The sequence below is a fragment of the Pyrus communis genome, chromosome 11 (genome assembly GCF_041283825.1).
Source record: "Pyrus communis isolate YQ-2024b chromosome 11, ASM4128382v1, whole genome shotgun sequence".
In the NCBI taxonomy this organism is placed as follows: domain Eukaryota; kingdom Viridiplantae; phylum Streptophyta; class Magnoliopsida; order Rosales; family Rosaceae; genus Pyrus; species Pyrus communis.
The window spans coordinates 11,822,565-11,844,675 of record NC_142575.1 but is presented as its reverse complement, the minus strand read 5'-3'; the positions used below and the strand labels follow the sequence as shown (position 1 = coordinate 11,844,675).

The 22,111-nt window shown below is 32.9% G+C and overlaps 1 protein-coding gene across 1 annotated transcript; it reads right to left on the bottom strand.

Moving 5' to 3' along the window:
• Positions 1-5,533: 5,533 nt before the first annotated feature.
• LOC148692901 (uncharacterized) lies at positions 5,534-8,639 on the bottom strand. The gene is made up of 6 exons (XM_088678907.1): positions 8,525-8,639; positions 7,723-7,850; positions 7,566-7,634; positions 6,454-6,528; positions 6,022-6,094; positions 5,534-5,802 (listed from the first exon to the last, which is right to left on the bottom strand). Exons 1-6 carry the CDS (start codon positions 8,570-8,572, stop codon positions 5,755-5,757), a joined length of 441 nt encoding a protein of 146 aa, XP_088535033.1. The 5' UTR covers positions 8,573-8,639; the 3' UTR covers positions 5,534-5,754.
• Positions 8,640-22,111: the final 13,472 nt, after the last annotated feature.

Genomic DNA, 22,111 nt, shown 5'->3' with positions numbered 1-22,111 from the left:
AATGTAAAATTACCTTCTATTATGATGAACTATTCTCTGCCATCGTCAATTTTTTGCGCACATGCGTGGAAATCAGCAATTTTTGTGTAATTTAGATCTCAAGTAAGGAGCTACATTAATTAATGGCTTTTAATTGTTGATGCAAGAAGCAAACGCATGGCGCGCGCGCGCGCCGTGTGTGTGTATGTATATGTATTTAGGATGGGTCCAAAACTTTCACTGTATTTTAGATTTGGTTCATGATCTAAAATCAATTAATTAGGGTCCCTCAATTTAACAAAAACCATTGATCTATGAACATATATTTAGAATTGGATATGGATATGCCCTTTAACGAAAGGGATCCTCGTTTTTGGGGTAAAAATGGGGACTAGTTATAGAGTCCACTCCACATCGAACTTCAATGATTTGTCTATTTTGTAAGTCTCGATTCATAGTTTATCCTTGCAAAAATTCAATTTATTCCAAAACTATTTACCTATTTAATTATCACAATGAAATTTCATTGTTTCTTATAAAACAAAATATTCGTCAATTTCTTTGAACTTAATTAGATGTCTCAAATATTTTCGAATTGACTAATGTTTTGCAAGGATAATTTATAAGATCCCACTTAAAATAGACGGTTCAGATCGTTGAAATTCAATTTGATGTGAGCATCACAACTAATCTATATTTAAAAAATGAAGATTCCCTCCCTTAAAGGCTTTCTAAATACGTATATTATTATTTTTTTTTAAATTCAGCAACCTCAGTCCATGAATTTTTAGTGTATGGACCTATTGTAAACTATGACGAAAGCTCTGACCATTTTTAAATATCTATCGTTTCTTGTTTCAAAGTGCTACGCAAAGGAAATATCAACCCAAAACAAATGTGTACATGTCCTATATCTTAATAGGAAAGTCGACCCTTAAATGATTGGATTATGACCAAAATTATATTCAAGTGTCATTAAAGTAGAACAATAAGCAATGTTAAAAAGGGTGATTTGGAAAAAGATAGGATTAAACGAAAAAAAGAGAATAAGATAGGAGTAAGTGGGTGAATATGTATAAACCCAAAACGAATATTAATCCAACGGTAATATGGTTTCAAATTTATATGATTTTTGGTAAATATAATTATTTAGAAAATACCTAAAAATAGATGATTCGAATCGTTGAAATATATTATGAAATAAGCTCTACAAAAACACATTTCTAACGTTGTGTAAAAAAAAAGTGTGCCACGAATCTGTTCAATATATATAAACAATGAGAAAGAGAGTTTGGTGGGGGAGAGGAGGGGCATGATGGAGAAAATGGGTTGTGGTAGGTGGAGCATTGTGCAATTTGTGCTTTGGCACCTTTGCTTTAATTGCTAACAAGTTGTTGATAGCTACTCCACTACACTCTCCCTTCACCGTGACGCCCTCCGCACCTCTCCCTGACGTTCGCGGGTGTTCCCTTCCATATGAGTGGGCCATATTGGTCTTGGGGCCCATGTAGCATCAATAATATCTATCTTAATCATAAATATTGGGTATTGGCCCATCTAGAGAATTATTTGTACGGCAATTGATATAATACGTGTAGTCTGTATAGGTGTGAAGTTTCATCGCAAATTTCACTTCGTATAGTTGATTAATTTTCTTCAATTTTTTTTTTCATCGAAGAAACTTCTATTAATTAAAGAAATATTACATGAAGTAGAAAGCCCCAAGGCAGTCCAATAGAAAATACAACATAAAAGTCTAAAAAGAGCAAGCCAACAACAATAAAAAGCTCTAGATCTGGAATATTGTTGCCTCCACCACAACAACTGCACCGCCATCGCCGATCCGCCACCAGCACCAAAAGGAAGAAACCAGAATAAGCTGGATGAAGCGAAAATTGATGTGAGCAATCCTCCCATACAAAAAGCGCACCCATAATCCTACCAAATAGTGCTAAAAGCACTTTAACAACCATCCAGCACCAAATTGCTCCGTCAAGGGGAAACACAAGATGGGCCGGGTAGCAAAGGTCGGCAATGGAGGACTGGCAAGGAGGAGAAGCAACGGAGGAAGAAACGGGCATAAAAGCTCAGATCTGAGACAAGCTCAGGGAGGTTGAGACAAACTCAAGGAAACTAGAAATTAAGGAGGGTTACTGAAAAGGAAAACAGGAAGGAGAGGAAACATATAAGATATGAGGGAAAGGAATGGGGCCGGGAAGAAGTAAGGCCATCTCCAACCGATGGCTGGCCAGAAGGCTCGTTTTAGCCCTCTGGCCCTCCAAGATTCTCCAAGATATTAATATTTTAATGAACAGTGCATGGTCATATTTGCTTCCATCTCCAACCGAGGGCCAAAGGGCCAGAGGGCTCGTTTTAGCCCTATCACAAAAAATCGTCTCCAACTGAGGGTCATAGGGCCAAACATAATTTATTATTTAAAAACTATAACTTAAATGTTGTTCAAGTTTCATGTTGTTAAATATTTTTTTTAACAAATATGAAAAACTAGAAATGTTTTTAATAATTTGTTAAATGTTGTTAAAAACTACAAATTCTGTAAAATAGAAGTTATAGGAAAAAAAAAATAGAATTTAAAAAAAATGAAAAATAGAAGTTATAGGAAAATTTTTGTAAATAAAAAATAATAATAAAACTGTAAAAAAAAAAAAAAAATTCAAATCAATCCTGTCGGTTTTAACCGACATGATTGATTTGAATTCTGGCCAGACCCGGGCTGGCTGCATGTAGCTAGCCCTCCAGCCCTCTTCGATTCTGTGGGGCCCTCTCATATTCCACAACTCTCTGGCTTAGCTCTTGGTTGGAGACGGTTTTCGGAGGCCCTCTGACCCTCTAGACCCTTCGGTTGAAGATGGCCTAATTGAAAAGGAGCTGGCCTAATTGAAGAGGAGCTAACAAGATGGGAGGGAATGAGGAGGAATTAAGGGGGGGGGGGGGGGGGGGGTAGCGGGTTAGAGAGGAGTAGGAAAAGGGGGGAGGTCAGGGGGTGGCATGCCTGACCCCAACCAACGGAAGAAGTTGGCAACGAAGAGCAAGGCTTTTTTTTTTCTTTTTTATTTTCAACAACATGTGCTCGTTGGGTATTCCGAAGTGCATATTCTATATCAGTACCAGCCACTCAATTCACATGGAAACAACTACTCAATTTCGGTATAATTGTCACTTAATACTATGATTAAGTTATATGCATCTTCACTTATAAGTGAGACATCGTAAATTTGAATCTTATGAATGACAGAGTTTAATTCCAATTTAATCTTCTTCCTTCGGTGCAAATATATATTGGATAAAAAAATGTTAGAAAAAAATTGGCTTTGAAGTGAATCAAAGAGGAATGCTGGGCCACGCACAAGTTGAAGTTGATAAAGGACCAGGGTCATAATGTTTTCTTGGGCTTGGAAAGGCCCAAACTGAACTGGGCTAAAAGCCTAAAACCATAGTTTTGTTATGCTTTTGTTAGGATAATAATTAAGTACTCGCTTTTTAGATTTCGGTCAATAAAATTTTAACATATGTTTTAGTATTTTAAAAAGAATGATACTATTCGCATACTTATTTTTACCTCTTATATGCCTTTTGTTAGTTTCTTTTCTTTGATCTTATTAATTCATTATATTCGACGGCCGAAAATTGAGTGGATGTGTAGAAGGTAATAAGGGGTGTGTGGATAACCCCACCATTAAAAAGTAGTGCATATGTTATTTAATTTTTCTTAGACTTTTTCTTTTGATTGGGACAACTTAGAAAGTGAGTATATATGGTACTTACTAGTGAGTACCTAAGTACTATCCATTTTGTTAAAATCATTGGCTAAAATGCTATTAACAACAAAATTCTATGGTACCACTGTTGAATTTTTTTTTTTAGTACATTGATCGATATTTTAACACTAGGGAGAGAGAGAGTACGGCTAAGTTACACAATGGGCAACCTAATTTGGTATCGAATTCGTTATCCACGAGATTCGAACCTAAGACCTCTCACTTCTAACCAAAAAGGAATATCATCAAACCGTAATACTGAGTGGCATGCACCATTGTTGAAATTTATTAATTTATTTTTTGTTTTGCCACTGGGGTTATCCTATGGTAGTGAGGGTGGGTGGGTGATGAATAACAGGGACAATATTGGAAACTCTCCAATGGTACAGTAAAAGGCGTGGGAAGTTTCGAACTCACGAATGGTTGCAAGGTCAAGCCCTATTCACAAGATAAGTATGATTATCTTCCTTCTTTTTTTCCCTTCCTTTCCCTTTCCTCTTATTTGAACAATCACAGTTAAGCCACGTTAATATCTTATATTAATTTTTTATAGAAAGAGAAAGACAAAATAGAGAATGTGAGAGGAGGAGATGGAAAGGAATGAAAAGAGAAGGGGAGAAAATTCTAGTCCCATAATATCTTGAGTTCAAAACACTTGGATAGCAGTTTGTTAGTTGAAAACACTTGGGTTGTTTCAGTCCTCTCCGGATCAAGTCATCCAGGCCTTTGAAATTTCATCCAACGGTTGTGATAAAATAAGATCAAATCTAATGGCAAAAAAAAAAAAAAAAAAAGATTTAACGGCCTAAAATTAAATATGTCGCCTGAAATGATTATTTAATAATCTTAGGCTAAAATGATTATTTAATAATCTTGAACTAAAAAAATTAGGCTATAATCATTATTTAAGGGTTTGAGGAAAAAAACAATTTTTCTGAGTTATGATTTAAAATTTTGCTAGCTTAAATTTTTAAGCTTTATCCCTAAGGTTAAATATGGTCTTAGAGGGGTAAATTATATCACTTTGATTCTGTGGAAAGCCTCTGGTAGAGACGTATGCATTCGATGACATGAAACAAAAGGCAAAAGAAGTAAAAATTTGTTTTCATCCACAAAAAGAAAGAGAAAGTCTGACCTATATTGAAGGTCTTATTATACGCTACTTAATAAATCAATAAATTACAATTTAACGGTATTCTAAATTAATAATGTCATTTTTTGCAAAGTAAAAAAAAGTACAAATATATTAGAAACAAACAGATCACTCACTGACTATAAATTTCACGTCTCGTGCTCTTCGACGAAATCATGAGGAATGCTGCATAAAACATTATGTAAAAATAAAAAGACATAAAAGGGGCAGACTGGTAAGTCAATGTACAGCAGAAAGCAGAAAGCACAAGGGTGAAAGTTTCACTTGTTTAATTGACCGAAACATGACTCTCCAGACTCCATTACAAAAGAAACATCAAACATGTTTAGTAATAAAATAATGCCCGTACTCCATATCATAAAACGTTGTATACCAACGTCCGTATACGGCACTACTCACACAAAAATTGAGCCTTACATGTGTATCTCACATATGCTTATTCTTTGTGTGAGTGTCGTCATATAATCTGTATACAAGATTTATTCTCTACATTATAGCATAAAAGTTTATACCTAAAATTGACTATGAAAATTAGAATATAGCCATAAAAAAATATTGAAAACACATCATAGTACCAAATTTAATAATAAGATATATAGAAACTTATCAAATAGGTAGAAAATTAACCAAATCTTAAATAGCACAATATATATATTAGTTCACTCCACGCTGAACTTATTCAAATTAACTAGTTCAGATGCCAAACCCAACATAAATTGAGCAAGTCATAAATCAGTCTATAACAAAGTAAGTTATGCTGATAGAAACTTATTCCATGGTTAATTAAAACAAAGAAAACATCACGTCTTCCGGAGACGATCGAACAAAGCGACCGAGAACTATCTACTTTCCATCCTCATCCTGCTCATCTTCAGACATTTCACTCTCCAGCTGTGGGGAAAAAAACAAGAAGATTAGAAGATTCGTGGGAGGTGTATCTCTGTACTTGTCCTGTCTAGAAATTATCAGTCAATGTATGTATTTATTTTTAATCATATGCACGATAAATATGACATCTACATAAGGCGTTAAAGAAACAAAAACATTGATTATCCTATAGCATATAAGCTGAGAAGAGATCAAATTAGTTAAAAATTATACGTTTAGTACCTTGGCAATGCGAATCAGAAGCTCCTTCGTGGCATAATATTCAGTCTTGAGGCTCTCAAAAAGTATCGGGCACCTACAAACACGACACTTTCCTTAGACAAGAATTTGTATAAAAGGTGATGTTTCTATAAAACCATACGTACATACATACATACATAATTTTAAATTACCATTGTTCTGAAAGGAAAAAATAGAGAACTTACAATCGTCTAAGAGACGAAGGCAATATATTACTCTAAATAATTGACGAAGAATTTGAAATTTTGTTGGTTGTGGAAATTGAAAACATGTTTTGTTCCCTCAAACTTGGTTATATATGTCGAAGAACATGATCAGCTGATCATTAAACATGTTAATTAGAAGCTTTAATTAAGTGCTGATGTGCGTGCGTGCGTGCGTGCGTGTATATATGGTGAGGGAACAAAGTCTTACTCTTCTTTGTTGTTTCTTGAAGCACATGTATCCCAGAGGTCTTGCGAGTAATTGGCCAACCGAGTACAACCGTAACTGTTAGTCCAAAATTAACGCATCAATCTTAGCTAGCTTTTGAGTTTGATCAAAGCAAAAGGTTATTATATAATGTACAACAAAAAATGGAGAGGTGATGAAAATTGAATTTTTTATGATCATGATCTATAAATTCTCTGCGATGCATGTTAATTAGTGACGAAGATAGGATTTCTTGTGAGGAGGGGCCTCACACAATATAGAAAAAGAAAAAAAAAAAAAACAAATAGTGGTTATAAAATTACGAATGCAAAAACATCATAAAAATATCCAAATAATTAAGTAGTCAAAATTAACATATGCATAGATCATTTTATCTATTTATAGTAATCATAATTATTCTTGACAAATTTCATATTTTAAAACCATTGCATGATGTCATCTATACTACTGAAAGAATTATTAAAATCAATGGAGAGAAAAATTTTGCAAACCCTAAAACTCAAGTAAGGTAGGATAGAATAGAAACAAATATTTTATAGAGAATAACAGAGTTTTACAAACCTTATTTGTTCTTTATTCAATAAGTTTGGGATTTGGAATGACTAAATATATGAAATTCAAGAAGAATATGAGGAATAGCTCACCCAGTGCAGTAGTGAAAGACAATTTTATTAGTTAAAAGTGAATGATGGGTTTTAATTTCAAAATTTTTTTTTATTTGTAACAAATGACCATTTGAAATATTATTCTTAATTCTAGGATGGGATTTGGTTGACAAGATATATAAATAATTAGATAAGTGTTGAGAAGAGTTGCAAAGCAATAGAAATAGGTGTAATACTAATCTTGTTTTTTCAAGTCAGGGTAGGCCTAGGACTACTCTAGTCCTCATGTGCCTCCGCCAGTGATGGTAATAATATTTTTAGTTAAAATTTTACTTATGTAGAAGCTTTATAAATTAATGCACTATATGTGATTCAGTTTAGATAGATCTTAGCCACCAAATATCTTTTTCACAAGCATATTATTTAAGAACACACACATATCATACACGAAGCAGCTTAATATGAAATTATTAGCAATCAATCACGTACGTCTCGGCACATTCCTTGATCTTCTGAGAGAAATGTTGCACCATGGCATAGTTGGCATTAGCCTCACTCCTAAAATTGAATTTTCTCCAATCAATATATAAATAATGTATGTCAAAAACAGTTGATTATTCTTAAAGGAAATGGTGAAGGAAATTACAGATTTGGTGCGAGCTCTTCTATTTTCTTTTCAAAAGCAGTAAAGAACTCAGGGAAGAGATCTTCGAAAGGGCGAGGATCCTTTTCTTGTAACACTTCCATGTCACCAAAAAAGTCTTCAAAAATGCCCTGCAGGAAGCATGGTTAATAATTAGTCTATAAAATTCCTATGCATGTGTTCAAGGCGAAACTGCGGTGGGGAATAACTGAGAAATAGTATAAAAAAAAGTGGCAGAGAAAGTGAGTGTAAAATTTGACATTAAATTACTGTAACACTTACGTTGTTTAACACCAATAACTACAGCCTCTTTATTGCAGAGAAAGTGAGTGAGTGTTTAAACCCTTCTTTGATGTCACAATCTTTATTCAAGTAATCGAAAAGACTACTTGATACACAACTAACATTATCATATGTTTTTTTCTTTCTCTGTTACATAAAAACTGAGAATATTGACCTAAGTCACAAAATAAATAAATAAATAAATAAAATAAAAACCAAACCACTGACCTAACGTTGAACATATATAGATTATCTGAAATTTCATATCAATAAAATATACTCTTTCCCAAGTCAATTAAACAAAAAGAAAACAAAAATAGATTAAGTTTGTTTCTTAATAAAATATATGCATTTCATTAAGGGAGACACAAACATCCATATAATCTTGCAACGGATGGAAGAAATTATAACATCAAACTCCAAACAATGATTTAAAAAGATAAATTAATCAAAATAAGCATAAGCAGATCTATTAGCAAATAAACGGAATAAATAACTAATGGGGTGAAGTGAACGTAATTACTCGTTGTTCCAAGGAGTGGACGAGTAGCGCGAGCTCTCGCCTAGCCATTCTCCAAGTAGAGAGAGAGAGAGAGAGAGACAGAGAGAGAGAGAGAGAGAGATTAAAGGATAGTAATGCTGTCTCAAAAGAGATATATGCATGCATGATTTTATAGCCTCAGACTGAGATTCATGTTGTTTTCATGGTTCATACGATGTCTGAGTGGTCAATTAGTATGGTAGAGAGTTTTGCATGTATTCAGTTTTCATGAGCTTCGCGCTGTCTGCTCGGCTACTTTCTTCATTTTTGACCAACCACGATTATCAAGTAGGAACCGGTTCAACCAAAACCCGGCGGGCCCGAACTATGAATCTTAATTCATATATGGGCTGGTCTCATACCAAGTACTAGTTCGGTTTGGGTTGACAAGTTATCTTTTGGGCTAAGGTAGAAACTAGACCGAATTAGTACTTGTTTGGAATTTGATAAGCACGACCGCTATATGTTTCTTAATGAATGCGTGGCTGGAATAAAATCTCATTTTTACTCAATCTTTTACAACTTTGATCAATATAGTACTTTGTTACTTTGATTTGTTATTTATGGTGTAAAATTACCATGTAGATTAGTATATATTTATGTCTTTAATCTCGGATGGGTTAAATGCTTAGACGCTTCATTCAAATCTTCCTCTTATTGTTCGTCATTCTCTGCATTTGTATGGTGTACTATGTTGCTAAAAGCATATGTTATGTAAAGATTTGCATTCTTAAAGGGGTGCATTGTGTATGGATTTAATGGAGTTTACCTGATTAAAAAACTCAGGTGTATGCTGAATCGATAAAGCACATTGTATTGAAAAAAAGAAAAAGATCATTTTTATGACTTCTAAAAAGTCTCTTAAAATCTTGTGGTATTCTATTATGACTTTCTGCAAGTTTACAAGAGTTTAGATGTATTCAAAAGTTCATTGGTTTTAAAGGATATTAAAAAGTTGTGGACTTTCACTTTTTATGCTATATTTTTAGTCATAACAAATCCAAACTCTCCCTATAAGATTTTGATGGACTTTCATAACTTTAATACTCCACCACCCACCATAATGCAATGAGGATTACTATTTCCACTTCCATCGCACCATGTCTAACCACGACCATCCTCACTACCCTGTTGCTGCCATCGCCACTATTGTTGCAACTGTCATCACCACTGTTGGACCATCGTATCACTTCCTCTACCACCACCTTGTCATACTGATAATCATCATAACACAACCTCCTACAATCATCTTTCTGCCGCCATTGACACGACCACCATGATTGCCACCTATATAGGGCTGGTTTGGTATTGCTGTGCTTTGAAAAAAAGCTGCTTCTGCTGTGCTGTGAGAATAAGCAGCTGTGAAATAAAGCAGCAGAGTGTTTGGTAAACTTTTTTGTAAAAGTGCTTTTGAAAAAAAAAAAAGCAGTATTAGAGTGTTTGGTAAACTTTTATGTAAAACAGATGTGAAAAAAAACCGGTTTTTCAAAGCTGGGTTTTGCAGCTTCTTGTTTTTGGCTTTTTTTCATCCAAAACTGTGAAAAAAAGCTGAAGCTGAGTATTTACCAAACACAAAAACAGCTCCCAGCTTTTTTTGATAGCAGCTTTTTTCAGAATCACCTCAGTACCAAACCAGGTCATAGTACCACCATGTTACCTTAGTCGTCGACACCACTCCCACCACTACCTCTACTACCATCCCCTTGTCACAGTCCTCATCACCATAACTTCCTACTGCCACCTTACAAAGTCTTTAAACTCCTTTTAAACTCTACAAAAGTCTTCATTAAACTCTCAAAAATTTGTTGAAGTCTATCATTTAAAAATTTGTAGATTTCATAGAGTTTCTAATAATCAATAAAAGTCTACGAAATCTACAAAAGTCTATCACATAAACAAACCTTTGCAAAAGTCTAAATTTTGAATACAATGACTAATATAAATTTGGAATGCAATAAACCCCCTTCAACCTAAATATATTTTGAATTTTAAGATTTGAGAGTATTTACATAAGGTGAGAAACATGGGAGTCAATACCCAAATTTTGAGTTTTGGTAATGTTGAGTATGAGCATTTAATATGATTGGACTTATAACTCAAACTTTCTTGAGGTGAATAACATTTTTCTAAGCAACATGAGGTGGACTCAAATCTTACATTAAAACTTAACTTTAAATCTCACTTTGGCCGAAAACTTAAATATAAATTTTAATTTTATAGTGCATTAAACAGGCTTTTACACATATTAATTATATAAAATTTGAGTTCAAATTTTCCTCAACACTAGTAATACATATAAGCAAAGATAATCAAGCACTAAAACAATTACTAATATTTAAAAGGTTATATATGATATCAAGAACAAAATGATCAGTTCCCAATGCTAGTGTGACATAACATGATCATGATCATGTTCTCCAATCACACTTTTCTTGGACTAGCAGACGCAACCTAGCTGTATTCCAACTCACTTCCCTAGAGAATAAGTCACTATGATAAATATGTCTTCACACAACCCAAACCCACTAATGGCCTTTGCTTGAGTAATTGCTCGTGCTCAATAATGAGTCGATTGTATATTATATATTTAATTATATTTTTAGTATGCTTTGGTAATTATTTTAGTAAAATTCTGATACTTTGCTTTATATTTTTAAAGTAGGATTTGTGATTTCTCTTTGAGAAAAAAGTATTCAAATGGATGAATTTCGGAATTATTCCAATTAAAGGATGTTCGCAAGACTTTTAACTTACTCGTGTCAAAGTTTCAGATTTTTCTATCAAGCGATTAATTTATAAAGGATCAGGGTGCAATATTGTCAAAGTGATGTTTTGGGTTTATTTGGATTTTTTGACGTCCAATATGATGTCTTTGGGCGATGAGCCCTTCTAGAAATATGTTCACAACATCTTACGCTTTTTTTTTTTTTTTTTTTTTAAAGTAATTTTGGATTGTTTTGGAGGTATCTAAGGTTCATAACGTGGCAGATTAGTTTACTTGCAGTTTCTCCATGTTTGACTAGGAGATTGTTTTCTAAATTTTCTTAATTTATTTTGTTTCTTAGTTTTTAGAAGACGAAGGATTTTAGTTTGTAATAGTGTAAATAAGGCTAACTAGACAGTAGGGTTCTCTACACACTACTTTGAAGAATTTAGTTTAGAGAGCTTTTGACGATTGAAGTTTATTTATCACGTGTTTTCTATCCATGTTCTTATTATTATTTGTATGATTATGCATAACTAACTTTCTTTTGCTAGGGCGAGACCATGAGTCTTAGCATAATACGTATTATTCAATTGCTTATAATATTATGCATGTATACTTTGAATTATTAATCTCTGTGTTTAAACTGTCTTTATGTCTTAATGATTCGCGACCATTAGGTTGTTTAGATAAGTAATCAGATGCAATTTATGTTGGAGTGTCACCCTAAAAATTGAGTAATGCTTCTTGTGGTTAATAATTGTAAGTTCACTCAGGGTGAATGCCACACCTTAAGGGTTGTATGGTTTTTCAAAGGGTTTTCATGAAGCTTAATGAGTCAGGCATGTCCACATTTGATTTGAATGCCACATACGGATTGCATGTCTTAAGGGTTATATGTTATATTCATATATGTTTCCATAAGAGTATAAATTTATAAAATGTGCTTAACTGAACATGAAGTTTAATTAGAAGTAGTGGTTTTTGTTATTGAAAATTAACAAGGATGTCTTGGGTTCAAAATGCTATGTGTGTTTATTTACTTTCTACTATTATGAATTTTTTTTTCAAAAGAGTATAAATTTAAAAAATTTGGTCAAATGATCAAGGAGTTCATCCAAAGGTGGTGGTTTATACTTGTTAAATTAACGAGAAGGTATTGAGTTCAAAAATGCTGTTTTTGTTTTTTCACTTTCAAATTTTTGTGAATTTCTTTTCATAAGTGTGTAAATTTATAAATTTGGTTAAATGATCAAGAAGTTTAATCAAAAGAAATGGTTTTTGTTGTTTAAAATTAACGAAAGGTTCTGAGTTCGAAATGCTATGTGTTTTTTTTTTTATTGTTTTCAATTTTTACAAATTTCTGTTTGGTTGTTAATTTTTTTTAACTACTAGCTAGTAGCTACGTGGGTTGTAGTTTTTAGACATTTATTCCAATTCAAGTCTAACCTTCAACAAAGAGTAATGCATAGACCAAATTTTTTTATTAAATTTGTAAACTATATGACGTGTCACCAATTAGAAATAAATATGTTAATCAACACTTAAATAATAATCTAATCATCAACAATTACATTATACGGCCTGCAAAATTTGGTTTCAAAACTTTGGTATTCAAATCTTCCAAAAAGAAAAGCATAATCTCCTTTTTACAATTTATATTAACCATTCTTTGTTGAGAAGAAACAAGAATCTTCAAACTCAAGAATTGGTGTGCACCCCACCATTGCCAAAAGATAATGACCTCGTAGTGACTGACCAAATGGTTCAATATATCCGCATGCATATAGATTTGATTTTTTTCTCATAATCTAAATCATTGGTCATGTTGATTTAGTAAAGCAAATTTACATTCTAATAATAAAATTAAGGAGGTGCTATTCACACATTCTTTTTGTCTTCCACACATTCTTTATTAATATTTGTTCTTTGATTATCTTTAATTAATTTGATTTAACAGCTGTAAATTAAAAACTGTATTTAAAAAGTGAAAAAAAAGGTGTGTGTATAGTACTATTATAAAATTATGTTTAGGACCTTAAGCATATGTAAACCCTAACACTTTCTCATAGTTATTTTTTGTGTTATACTATACAAATACTTAAGTCGAAATGTATATTTGTTGTTAAACTATGAATCTGATTTGTAGAATAAACAAAATCTAGATTCACACGTACACGTACACACACACACACAAATATATATATATATATATATATATATATATATTAGATTGTTCTAAATAGGGTAATGGTCTTTATAATACTTATACAAATTAAAATGTTCCTAAGATGATGCTTATGTTGCTAAATAAATATACTTATTTATATCGTCGACTGGTGTATCTCAATTACAAAATGAACTTGTTCAATACCCTAATTATTGTTCGATTCGGAATGTAAATCACATAATCAAAGAGATCAATGGTCTCGATTCTTAATGTACCAACTTAGGCATCTTATCTTAGGTGAAATAGAAGACTAGAACTCATTAAAAAAAGTTGTGATAAAATTGTGCGCTGGCACATATTTGATATTTCAATGTATAAGATGAGGGCTTGGATTAAAATAGCACAGCTCAGTAGAAATATAGGCTGGTGTGATCACTGATGCCACTAATAAGATGGGTGGTGTGGCCACTCAATACCGGTAGTATATACATAAATCTGGCGTGAAGCAAATGTGATTTTTAGTATGATGTCATTTATCTTCATATTTTAATTATATATCAAGACCAACTTATCTAGAACAAATTTATTGTTATTATAATATCTTAATTCAGTAATGTATACAATATTAAAAAAAATTCAAAAAATGATAATATTTTATTAAATTGGAAGGCCACAAACTCGTTCGATTCAGATTCGTATCTCATAGAATAGAAATTGGTAAAACTTAGGAAGTAGAATTCTCTCTCTTCTTGTTTTTTCTTTTTCTTCCCTTCCTCTTATTTGAACGGTCATGATTAACCCACGTTAACATCTTATATTAATTTTTTATAGTAAAAGAAAAATAAAATAAAAGAATGTAAGAAGAGAATGGAAAAATGAGAGAGAATCCTAATCCAAAGTTTAGTAACGATGGCAGCAGCTGTCTCAGGCAGCTTGTCCAAAAGGTTGACTTGTTAACACTGTCAATCAGTATACAACATTGATTTTTGCAGCGTGTTTGGACTCTTTTGGACTACTATTATGGCGGACAAATATATGGACAATAACCAAACCAGCAACAAAGCCCGTTCCCTCTTTCTCTCTCAGACACACACATGATATATATCATATATCAAAGGTAGTGGAGGGGAGAGGTGTTGTCACACAAAAGCATGGAGTACAGTAAAATATGAAGATGGTGCTGTTTGGCCCCACGTTAAAAGGTATTGCAACTGCATGCCTTGTTTACAAGGGAGGAGGGTTCCTTCATGTGACTTATTTGACTTACAGAAGCTGAGTGAGTGCCTGCTGCATTCTTTTCCGCATGTATAGTTTCCTCCATCCTCGTCTTCCTTTTTTCCACCACCTCAGGTTCCAAACTTTAAGCTTCTCTCTCTCTCTCTCTCTCTCTCTCTTTCTCTCTCTCTCTCTCTCTCACACACACACACACACACACACATATTTGAATTCGAAGCCATGAAGCAAAGCTTCAAATCAGGCGCTGTTGTTGTTCTCTGCATATTTTTCATCCTTTTTTCCTTAACATTATCGATCCGTCTCTTAGTGAACAAAGAAGGTAAAACACTTGTGCTGTTATACCAACTAGCTATTAATTTGGAAGTAGTGTATTTTATTACTTCTATGAAAAAAGATCTGAAATTTGAATCCTTCTTCCTGTTATTTTGTAAAAAGAGAAGTTATTATTCCTTAACTTCCCTTCTTATTTTTAGCAATATATAAATCTTTGGCATCTGTAGAGGACATGAGAAGGTGAAGCTCAGTGAAATGGTTAATGGTGGTTCACTTGTAGAATTGAAAGGCAGTGAACTAATGAATGTATGTTTATTTTATTTTCTTTTTTCTTCTTCTTCTTGTTATTCTTTTTCTAACCCTAGCTAGAGTAATTAATCAAGTAGATACTATATATGTCTTATACTGCTTTTCTGTTGGGATATATTTTTATATGGGGGTGGAGGATTGAGTTGATGGAGATGAGGACTGTTCAAAGAGAAGGATAATGGCTGAAGCTCACTTGGACTACATCTACACACAGCACCATAAGCCTTGATACTCCTCATATTTTCAACTCAATAATTCATTTCTTGTTATTTTCATAATCTCCTTTATTAGGAAACATTTGGAAAGCTAATTATCAGATTGGAGATATGTATCCTCCTTTTAACATAATGCAACAGTTACATCTAAATTAGATAATGATATTTAATTGTACAAGTGTGTCCTCAAACTCCCAATGAGTCTTTTTACAAAATAGACAGAATAAGTGCGCTAAAACAAATGGTCATATTTTCATTTAGATCATTTCCAATGGTTGGGCTAAAAACTAAATATTTTAGCCCAGAAAATTTAGCTTTTTGCCCAGAAATAGTTTTTCTGCTCCAACCGTTATAGCCTAAAATTTTAGCCCAGGATTATTAAAGAATGAACTTAGGCTATTTTTTTTGTTCAATTAAATTTTTTTAAATAAAATAAATATGTAGACTATCGTAAATTAATTTTATGAACATTTTAATCTAAAACAAATTTAAATTCCGATAAATATTGGGTGGAGTCCACTCCGATTTCTGGGCTAAATTTTGGGGGGAATTTGGCATTGGTTTAGCATTTAGCATTTAGCTCAAATTTTCCCCTTGGGTTGGAGTGGGTTTGGGAGGTAATTTGGCTTTTAGCTCACCATTGGAGTTGGTCTTAGTAGGAAAATGCTTTGTTGTTGTTGTAGTATTCAACCCTTAACTATAGCCTATATTATCATTTTTTTTTAATGATAGGGTGGGGGAATCTAGTAAAGCCTTCCGAACCAGAACAATTGTATAAGAATGATTTTCAACCGTTTATAAATAACTTGTGCATTAGTTAGTTAAGAATATTCACGGGCACACACTCGAGGTATGTGTTGGATTGATCCCAATTTTTCTATATTGCTTGTGCTGCTTCTGAGATTACGTGTTACGTCATAAGCCATGAAAACTTACAATTGGTAGGTGATCTTCGGACATGGCATTAAATAAACTTTCCGATTAATTAATTTGCATACAGGTAGGGAGTTAGGAAGTTTAGGCTGAGTAAATTTAGACACAGTTGGGAAGTAAACAAGATTTTGACAACTTGTAGTCCGAAAGCTCACGTGAAGGCATTGTGGAAAGAAAGCTCTTAATTCTCTCTTCAACTGGTTTGGTTGTCGGTTGAGTTCTTTCCTCCGGTAGTTTCTTTGGTGGCACTTAATACATTATATATGTGCTCACAGAAGCAAACGGCTGATTTTAGTATCTGCTCGTAAAGTTTCCACCAAGGAGAAACTAGCCAGACACTTGCATTATTTAATTGATAGAATATTAAAGACAAGGTGGTCACCTTCCCAATTGTTTTGGTCCAACACTAGATAGTACATTGCAATATAGAATCCAACAGCTGTATGTGTGTATATTCTTGAAGATAGGTAAAGTAAATTGCAAAGTTAGAGAACTAATGTATTTGAAGTCTTAATAATTTTCAACCATCCAATATCGATGGCAACAATGCCTCATGATATTGAATGATCTGGATCGGTCTCAATGTTTAAATCAGGTCCTTCATTTTCCCAAGTATTCTATCACTTATATTAAATTACAATATCACAACTTGAAATGTCGGACCTCCTCCGATTCTGGAAGGCATATCCACTGACTGAAAGTTTTTAAGTTATGGGGTTTTTGAGGGTGAGGCACATTTTTATATTGTTTTTCTTAATGCACTGCGTTTCTGTCATTTCAAAATTCTATATTTTTTAGTGTTCTTTCCTGTGGTAAAGAATATCTTTAATATTCTCCATCCAATCAATATCTCATGAAAATATTGGTGCATCAGCGAATATTTCATCCTTGCATACAATGAACTTTTAAAAAGAAGTGATGATTGTTGGAAATTATATATTGTAATATATAATTTTAATAATTGAATGAAAAATATTGTTAACCAATTTCTTGGAAAGGTTATGTTGTTTAGTTGTATTCTTTGATAAGTGATGTATACTTATAGATGAAAAGTTACATCTCTTTAATAAGTAGAAATTTGATTCTATTTAAACCTATGAAACCATTGGTATTAAATAGAGAAAATTAGAGTTAATTTTTACTCTTGAGAAATAGGGTTTCCCCACTTTGTTTCTCTCATGCTTCGTGAGTCAAATTCCGAGTCGTGTCTTGAGAGTATGGAATATATAAAGTTCGTCAGAGTCCGAAGATTGAAGTGCTTTGACTTCGGATTATAGATTGTTGAATCCTGGGAGATGGACGCCTACCGAACTACAAGCACAAGAGTAGGGGCGAAATTCTATCTTTAGGACATTGCATTTATGCAAGCCTCAATCTCCAAGTTTGTCAGTTATTCTAACTTTTTCTCTAGTTGTTTATATTAATTTCATATATAATTGATGTCGTGAATTTCTTTATGATTATTATCATTGGAATTATATTGTTATTTTTCATATTTTCTAATATTGCTCCAACAATCTAAAGATAGAAAATTTTCTTTATGCAATAGTTAGAAAATATGACAATTCTCATAAAGCAGTGGTCAGGTATTGGAAATAGAATATGTTGTATTGACGTAAACTCCAGCCCTCTTCGAGAAGGAAGGATCACTACATCTAATGATGAAACTGGGACATGAATCTTTCCAATTTCAATGGAAAGATTTAATTTGATCTTTGGGCTAGATGATGGGTTGTACGTTGTATATATAGTATACAAAACAACAAAAGAGTTATGGGAATTATTGATGATAAATATCATGCTGGAATACTTTAATTAGCAAAGTCTTGTGAATTTGGTAGTTAGAATTGCATGATATGAAATTGGGTTGACAATTATGTGGTTGCTAATTATTCTTTGATGTCGTAAGGTACAATGATACATTACAAAATTAATTAGGACGTTGAACTGCATATGCATCATGATATATTCATATTGTATATGCATGGTTAATACTGTTTGAATGATGCTTTAATATGGTAGTTTCTTTTGTTCATGCACTGTCTTCTGGAAAAATTACAGGCTTATAAGCCTCATATGAGCAACACTAAGAAAACCGAAATGGGATGAGAATGGCGTAAATTTTTTCTTTCTTTTTACATTAATTGTTCTGGCATTTAAACTCGTGTCTTGATAGACATGGACATTTAGAAACATGCCTTGATTTGGTTGTTGCATTCATATGTGAAGAGTCCTGGGATTGGTTCATTGGGTGTTCTATAAAATATATGTGGTATATGTAGAATCCCGTCACAATTGATTAATCGGAGATTACAGAAAAGGAGAATAACGGTTTGACATCCATTTGAGTCAAGGATCTTGGATCCTATAGAACCATGTGGAGGTTAATCTGGGGTCATTCAGAGCCTTGTGGCAGTTAAGTTACAAAGGGATGCAATTATTTGACAAATGGATGGTTTTGTAATGTGGTGGAACTAAAAATTAGAATCTGCTCATATGAGGCAATTATTTGACAAATGGTGCAATTATTCTCATCCCATTTCGGTTTTCTTAGTGTTGCTCATATGAGGCTTATAAGCCTGTAATTTTTCCAGAAGACAGTGCATGAACAAAAGAAACTACCATATTAAAGCATCATTCAAACAGTATTAACCATGCATATACAATATGAATATATCATGATGCATATGCAGTTCAACGTCCTAATTAATTTTGTAATGTATCATTGTACCTTACGACATCAAAGAATAATTAGCAACCACATAATTGTCAACCCAATTTCATATCATGCAATTCTAACTACCAAATTCACAAGACTTTGCTAATTAAAGTATTCCAGCATGATATTTATCATCAATAATTCCCATAACTCTTTTGTTGTTTTGTATACTATATATACAACGTACAACCCATCATCTAGCCCAAAGATCAAATTAAATCTTTCCATTGAAATTGGAAAGATTCATGTCCCAGTTTCATCATTAGATGTAGTGATCCTTCCTTCTCGAAGAGGGCTAGAGTTTACGTCAATACAACATATTCTATTTCCAATACCTGACCACTGCTTTATGAGAATTGTCATATTTTCTAACTATTGCATAAAGAAAATTTTCTATCTTTAGATTGTTGGAGCAATATTAGAAAATATGAAAAATAACAATATAATTCCAATGATAATAATCATAAAGAAATTCACGACATCAATTATATATGAAATTAATATAAACAACTAGAGAAAAAGTTAGAATAACTGACAAACTTGGAGATTGAGGCTTGCATAAATGCAATGTCCTAAAGATAGAATTTCGCCCCTACTCTTGTGCTTGTAGTTCGGTAGGCGTCCATCTCCCAGGATTCAACAATCTATAATCCGAAGTCAAAGCACTTCAATCTTCGGACTCTGACGAACTTTATATATTCCATACTCTCAAGACACGACTCGGAATTTGACTCACGAAGCATGAGAGAAACAAAGTGGGGAAACCCTATTTCTCAAGAGTAAAAATTAACTCTAATTTTCTCTATTTAATACCAATGGTTTCATAGGTTTAAATAGAATCAAATTTCTACTTATTAAAGAGATGTAACTTTTCATCTATAAGTATACATCACTTATCAAAGAATACAACTAAACAACATAACCTTTCCAAGAAATTGGTTAACAATATTTTTCATTCAATTATTAAAATTATATATTACAATATATAATTTCCAACAATCCCCCACATGAATGAAAAATTAGGAAGAATTTGAGAGTACAGACGGACAAGAGATGCATCGGGAGAGGTGTCTTTTGGACTTGAACCTACCCTAGTGAATACTTATCGGATTTACTTGGTGACACAGTGAATATAGAATCTTGAACTGTTCACCGCAGTAGTAAACCGAGACAATAAGCAACACACATCTCTAATCCTAATATATTCTGGTTCATTTTGGTCCTGAACAGATCCCGGATTTATGAGAGCTTTAGAGAATTTAGTCATCTCATACTCATAGAAGCGACCCACTTCTACTCTCACATAGGTGACCACTGATTAAGAATACTCTGCAATATTCCTCTTATTTATAAGATATCATTGTCATTAAGTATAAATATACATCCTAAACTTCTGCAGACAACACACTTCTTCCATCATAGGAATGAGGTATATAGTGTGTTAACTTCTTTGAATCATGCCTAACCAGTTTGCCTATTGAACTTAGACCATGGGATCTCCAATCAACTAAGTTAGGTTTCCGCTCGGCTAATTCATTAGTTATGTTGGCTTTAGCCTCATTCCCCTCGATGATCAACTTACTCTCTAATCAAACCTTTAATAATTGGTATCACTAAGGTTGACTACTCTTATGGTGTGCACTTCCATATTATGAAATTATATTTCATACGAGAGTAGTTGTTTGACAATGATTTCTCATGAAAATATCGGTGCATCAGCGAATATCTGTGACACTATTTTTTTACATAACTTTTGACATAAGTTTTTGTGAGGTCTCATCCGTAATGTATTTCAATAATCCAAACAATCTATCTTTTAGTTCATCATTCATAGATCATCCATGCAAAAAAAAATTGGACAATTACAAAATTATTAAGACATTCATTTGTAGTGAATAAAATAGACGAATACGATCTCACAAAGAAAACCTAAACCCTTAATCCAACATTCATATGATTTCAGATTTAAGTGATTTTTTGTAAATATGATCTTTGAAGGAAGATCTAAACGACAGACAGTTCGGATGTTGACATACATTATGGAGGGGTTCTCACAAAAACTTGTGTAAAAAATTATGTAAAAAAATTGATGTCATGGATTCGCCCCTATATATATTGTATGTATAATTCAATTATCAGATATGATTAGTGCCTTGATAATTAAAAAAAAAAAAATCGAAAAAAATTTGAATGTTTTTTTTGTGTGTTACTGTTGCTGCTAAAGTGGTCTTCGTCAGTGCTTTTTTCTTCCAAAAATTCTGTATTAGAGGAGGGTAGTGACTTCCTGCCCAGCAATTGACGGTTCTTCAAATTCGGAAATATATTTTCTATCTAGACTTTTATGTATATATAATACAAAGTAATCAGCCTTCAAATTTTCGTTCTTTTCGTTTAACTTTTTAGCTCCAATTCACGCCAATCAAAGTGGTACCAAGGCCATTCAAATCCTCTCTTCTCCTTGACAATATTAGTTTCTACAATCTAAATGCTCGACCAATGATTCAAGGGTCATCCAATTTGGAGTTCTACAATTAAATCCTAAACGAGATAAGAGATTTTGCAAAGGACTTATATAGCTTAGTAAGATACGAATGTTCACCCATGACTTCCATGTTTCAGCTTAAGTCTCCCTCCCCCAAAATCGTTGGTGTAAAAAAAAATCTTACCTAACCAGAGACCGTGGAAAAGCGAAAGCATAAAATGAAACCTCTTGCATCCTCCACTCTATGAATAGATGATGCCTTCTCTCAACACTAAAAAATGGGTACACTTTTTGCTCACTACCATAAATTATGATGTATGCTCATCATACACCTTTCATCTAATATGTGTCATTTCACTTAATCTTAATTAATTTTTTTTCAAAAAAAAAAAAAAATTAATATTTAATGTAAAAGTTAACCGGAGTTGAGTAAAATAACACGTGACAGATGATTAGTTGTATGATGAGCATAGACTATAATTATGGTGGTGAGCAACAATGCTCCCCTAAAAAATTTACATGCTCATA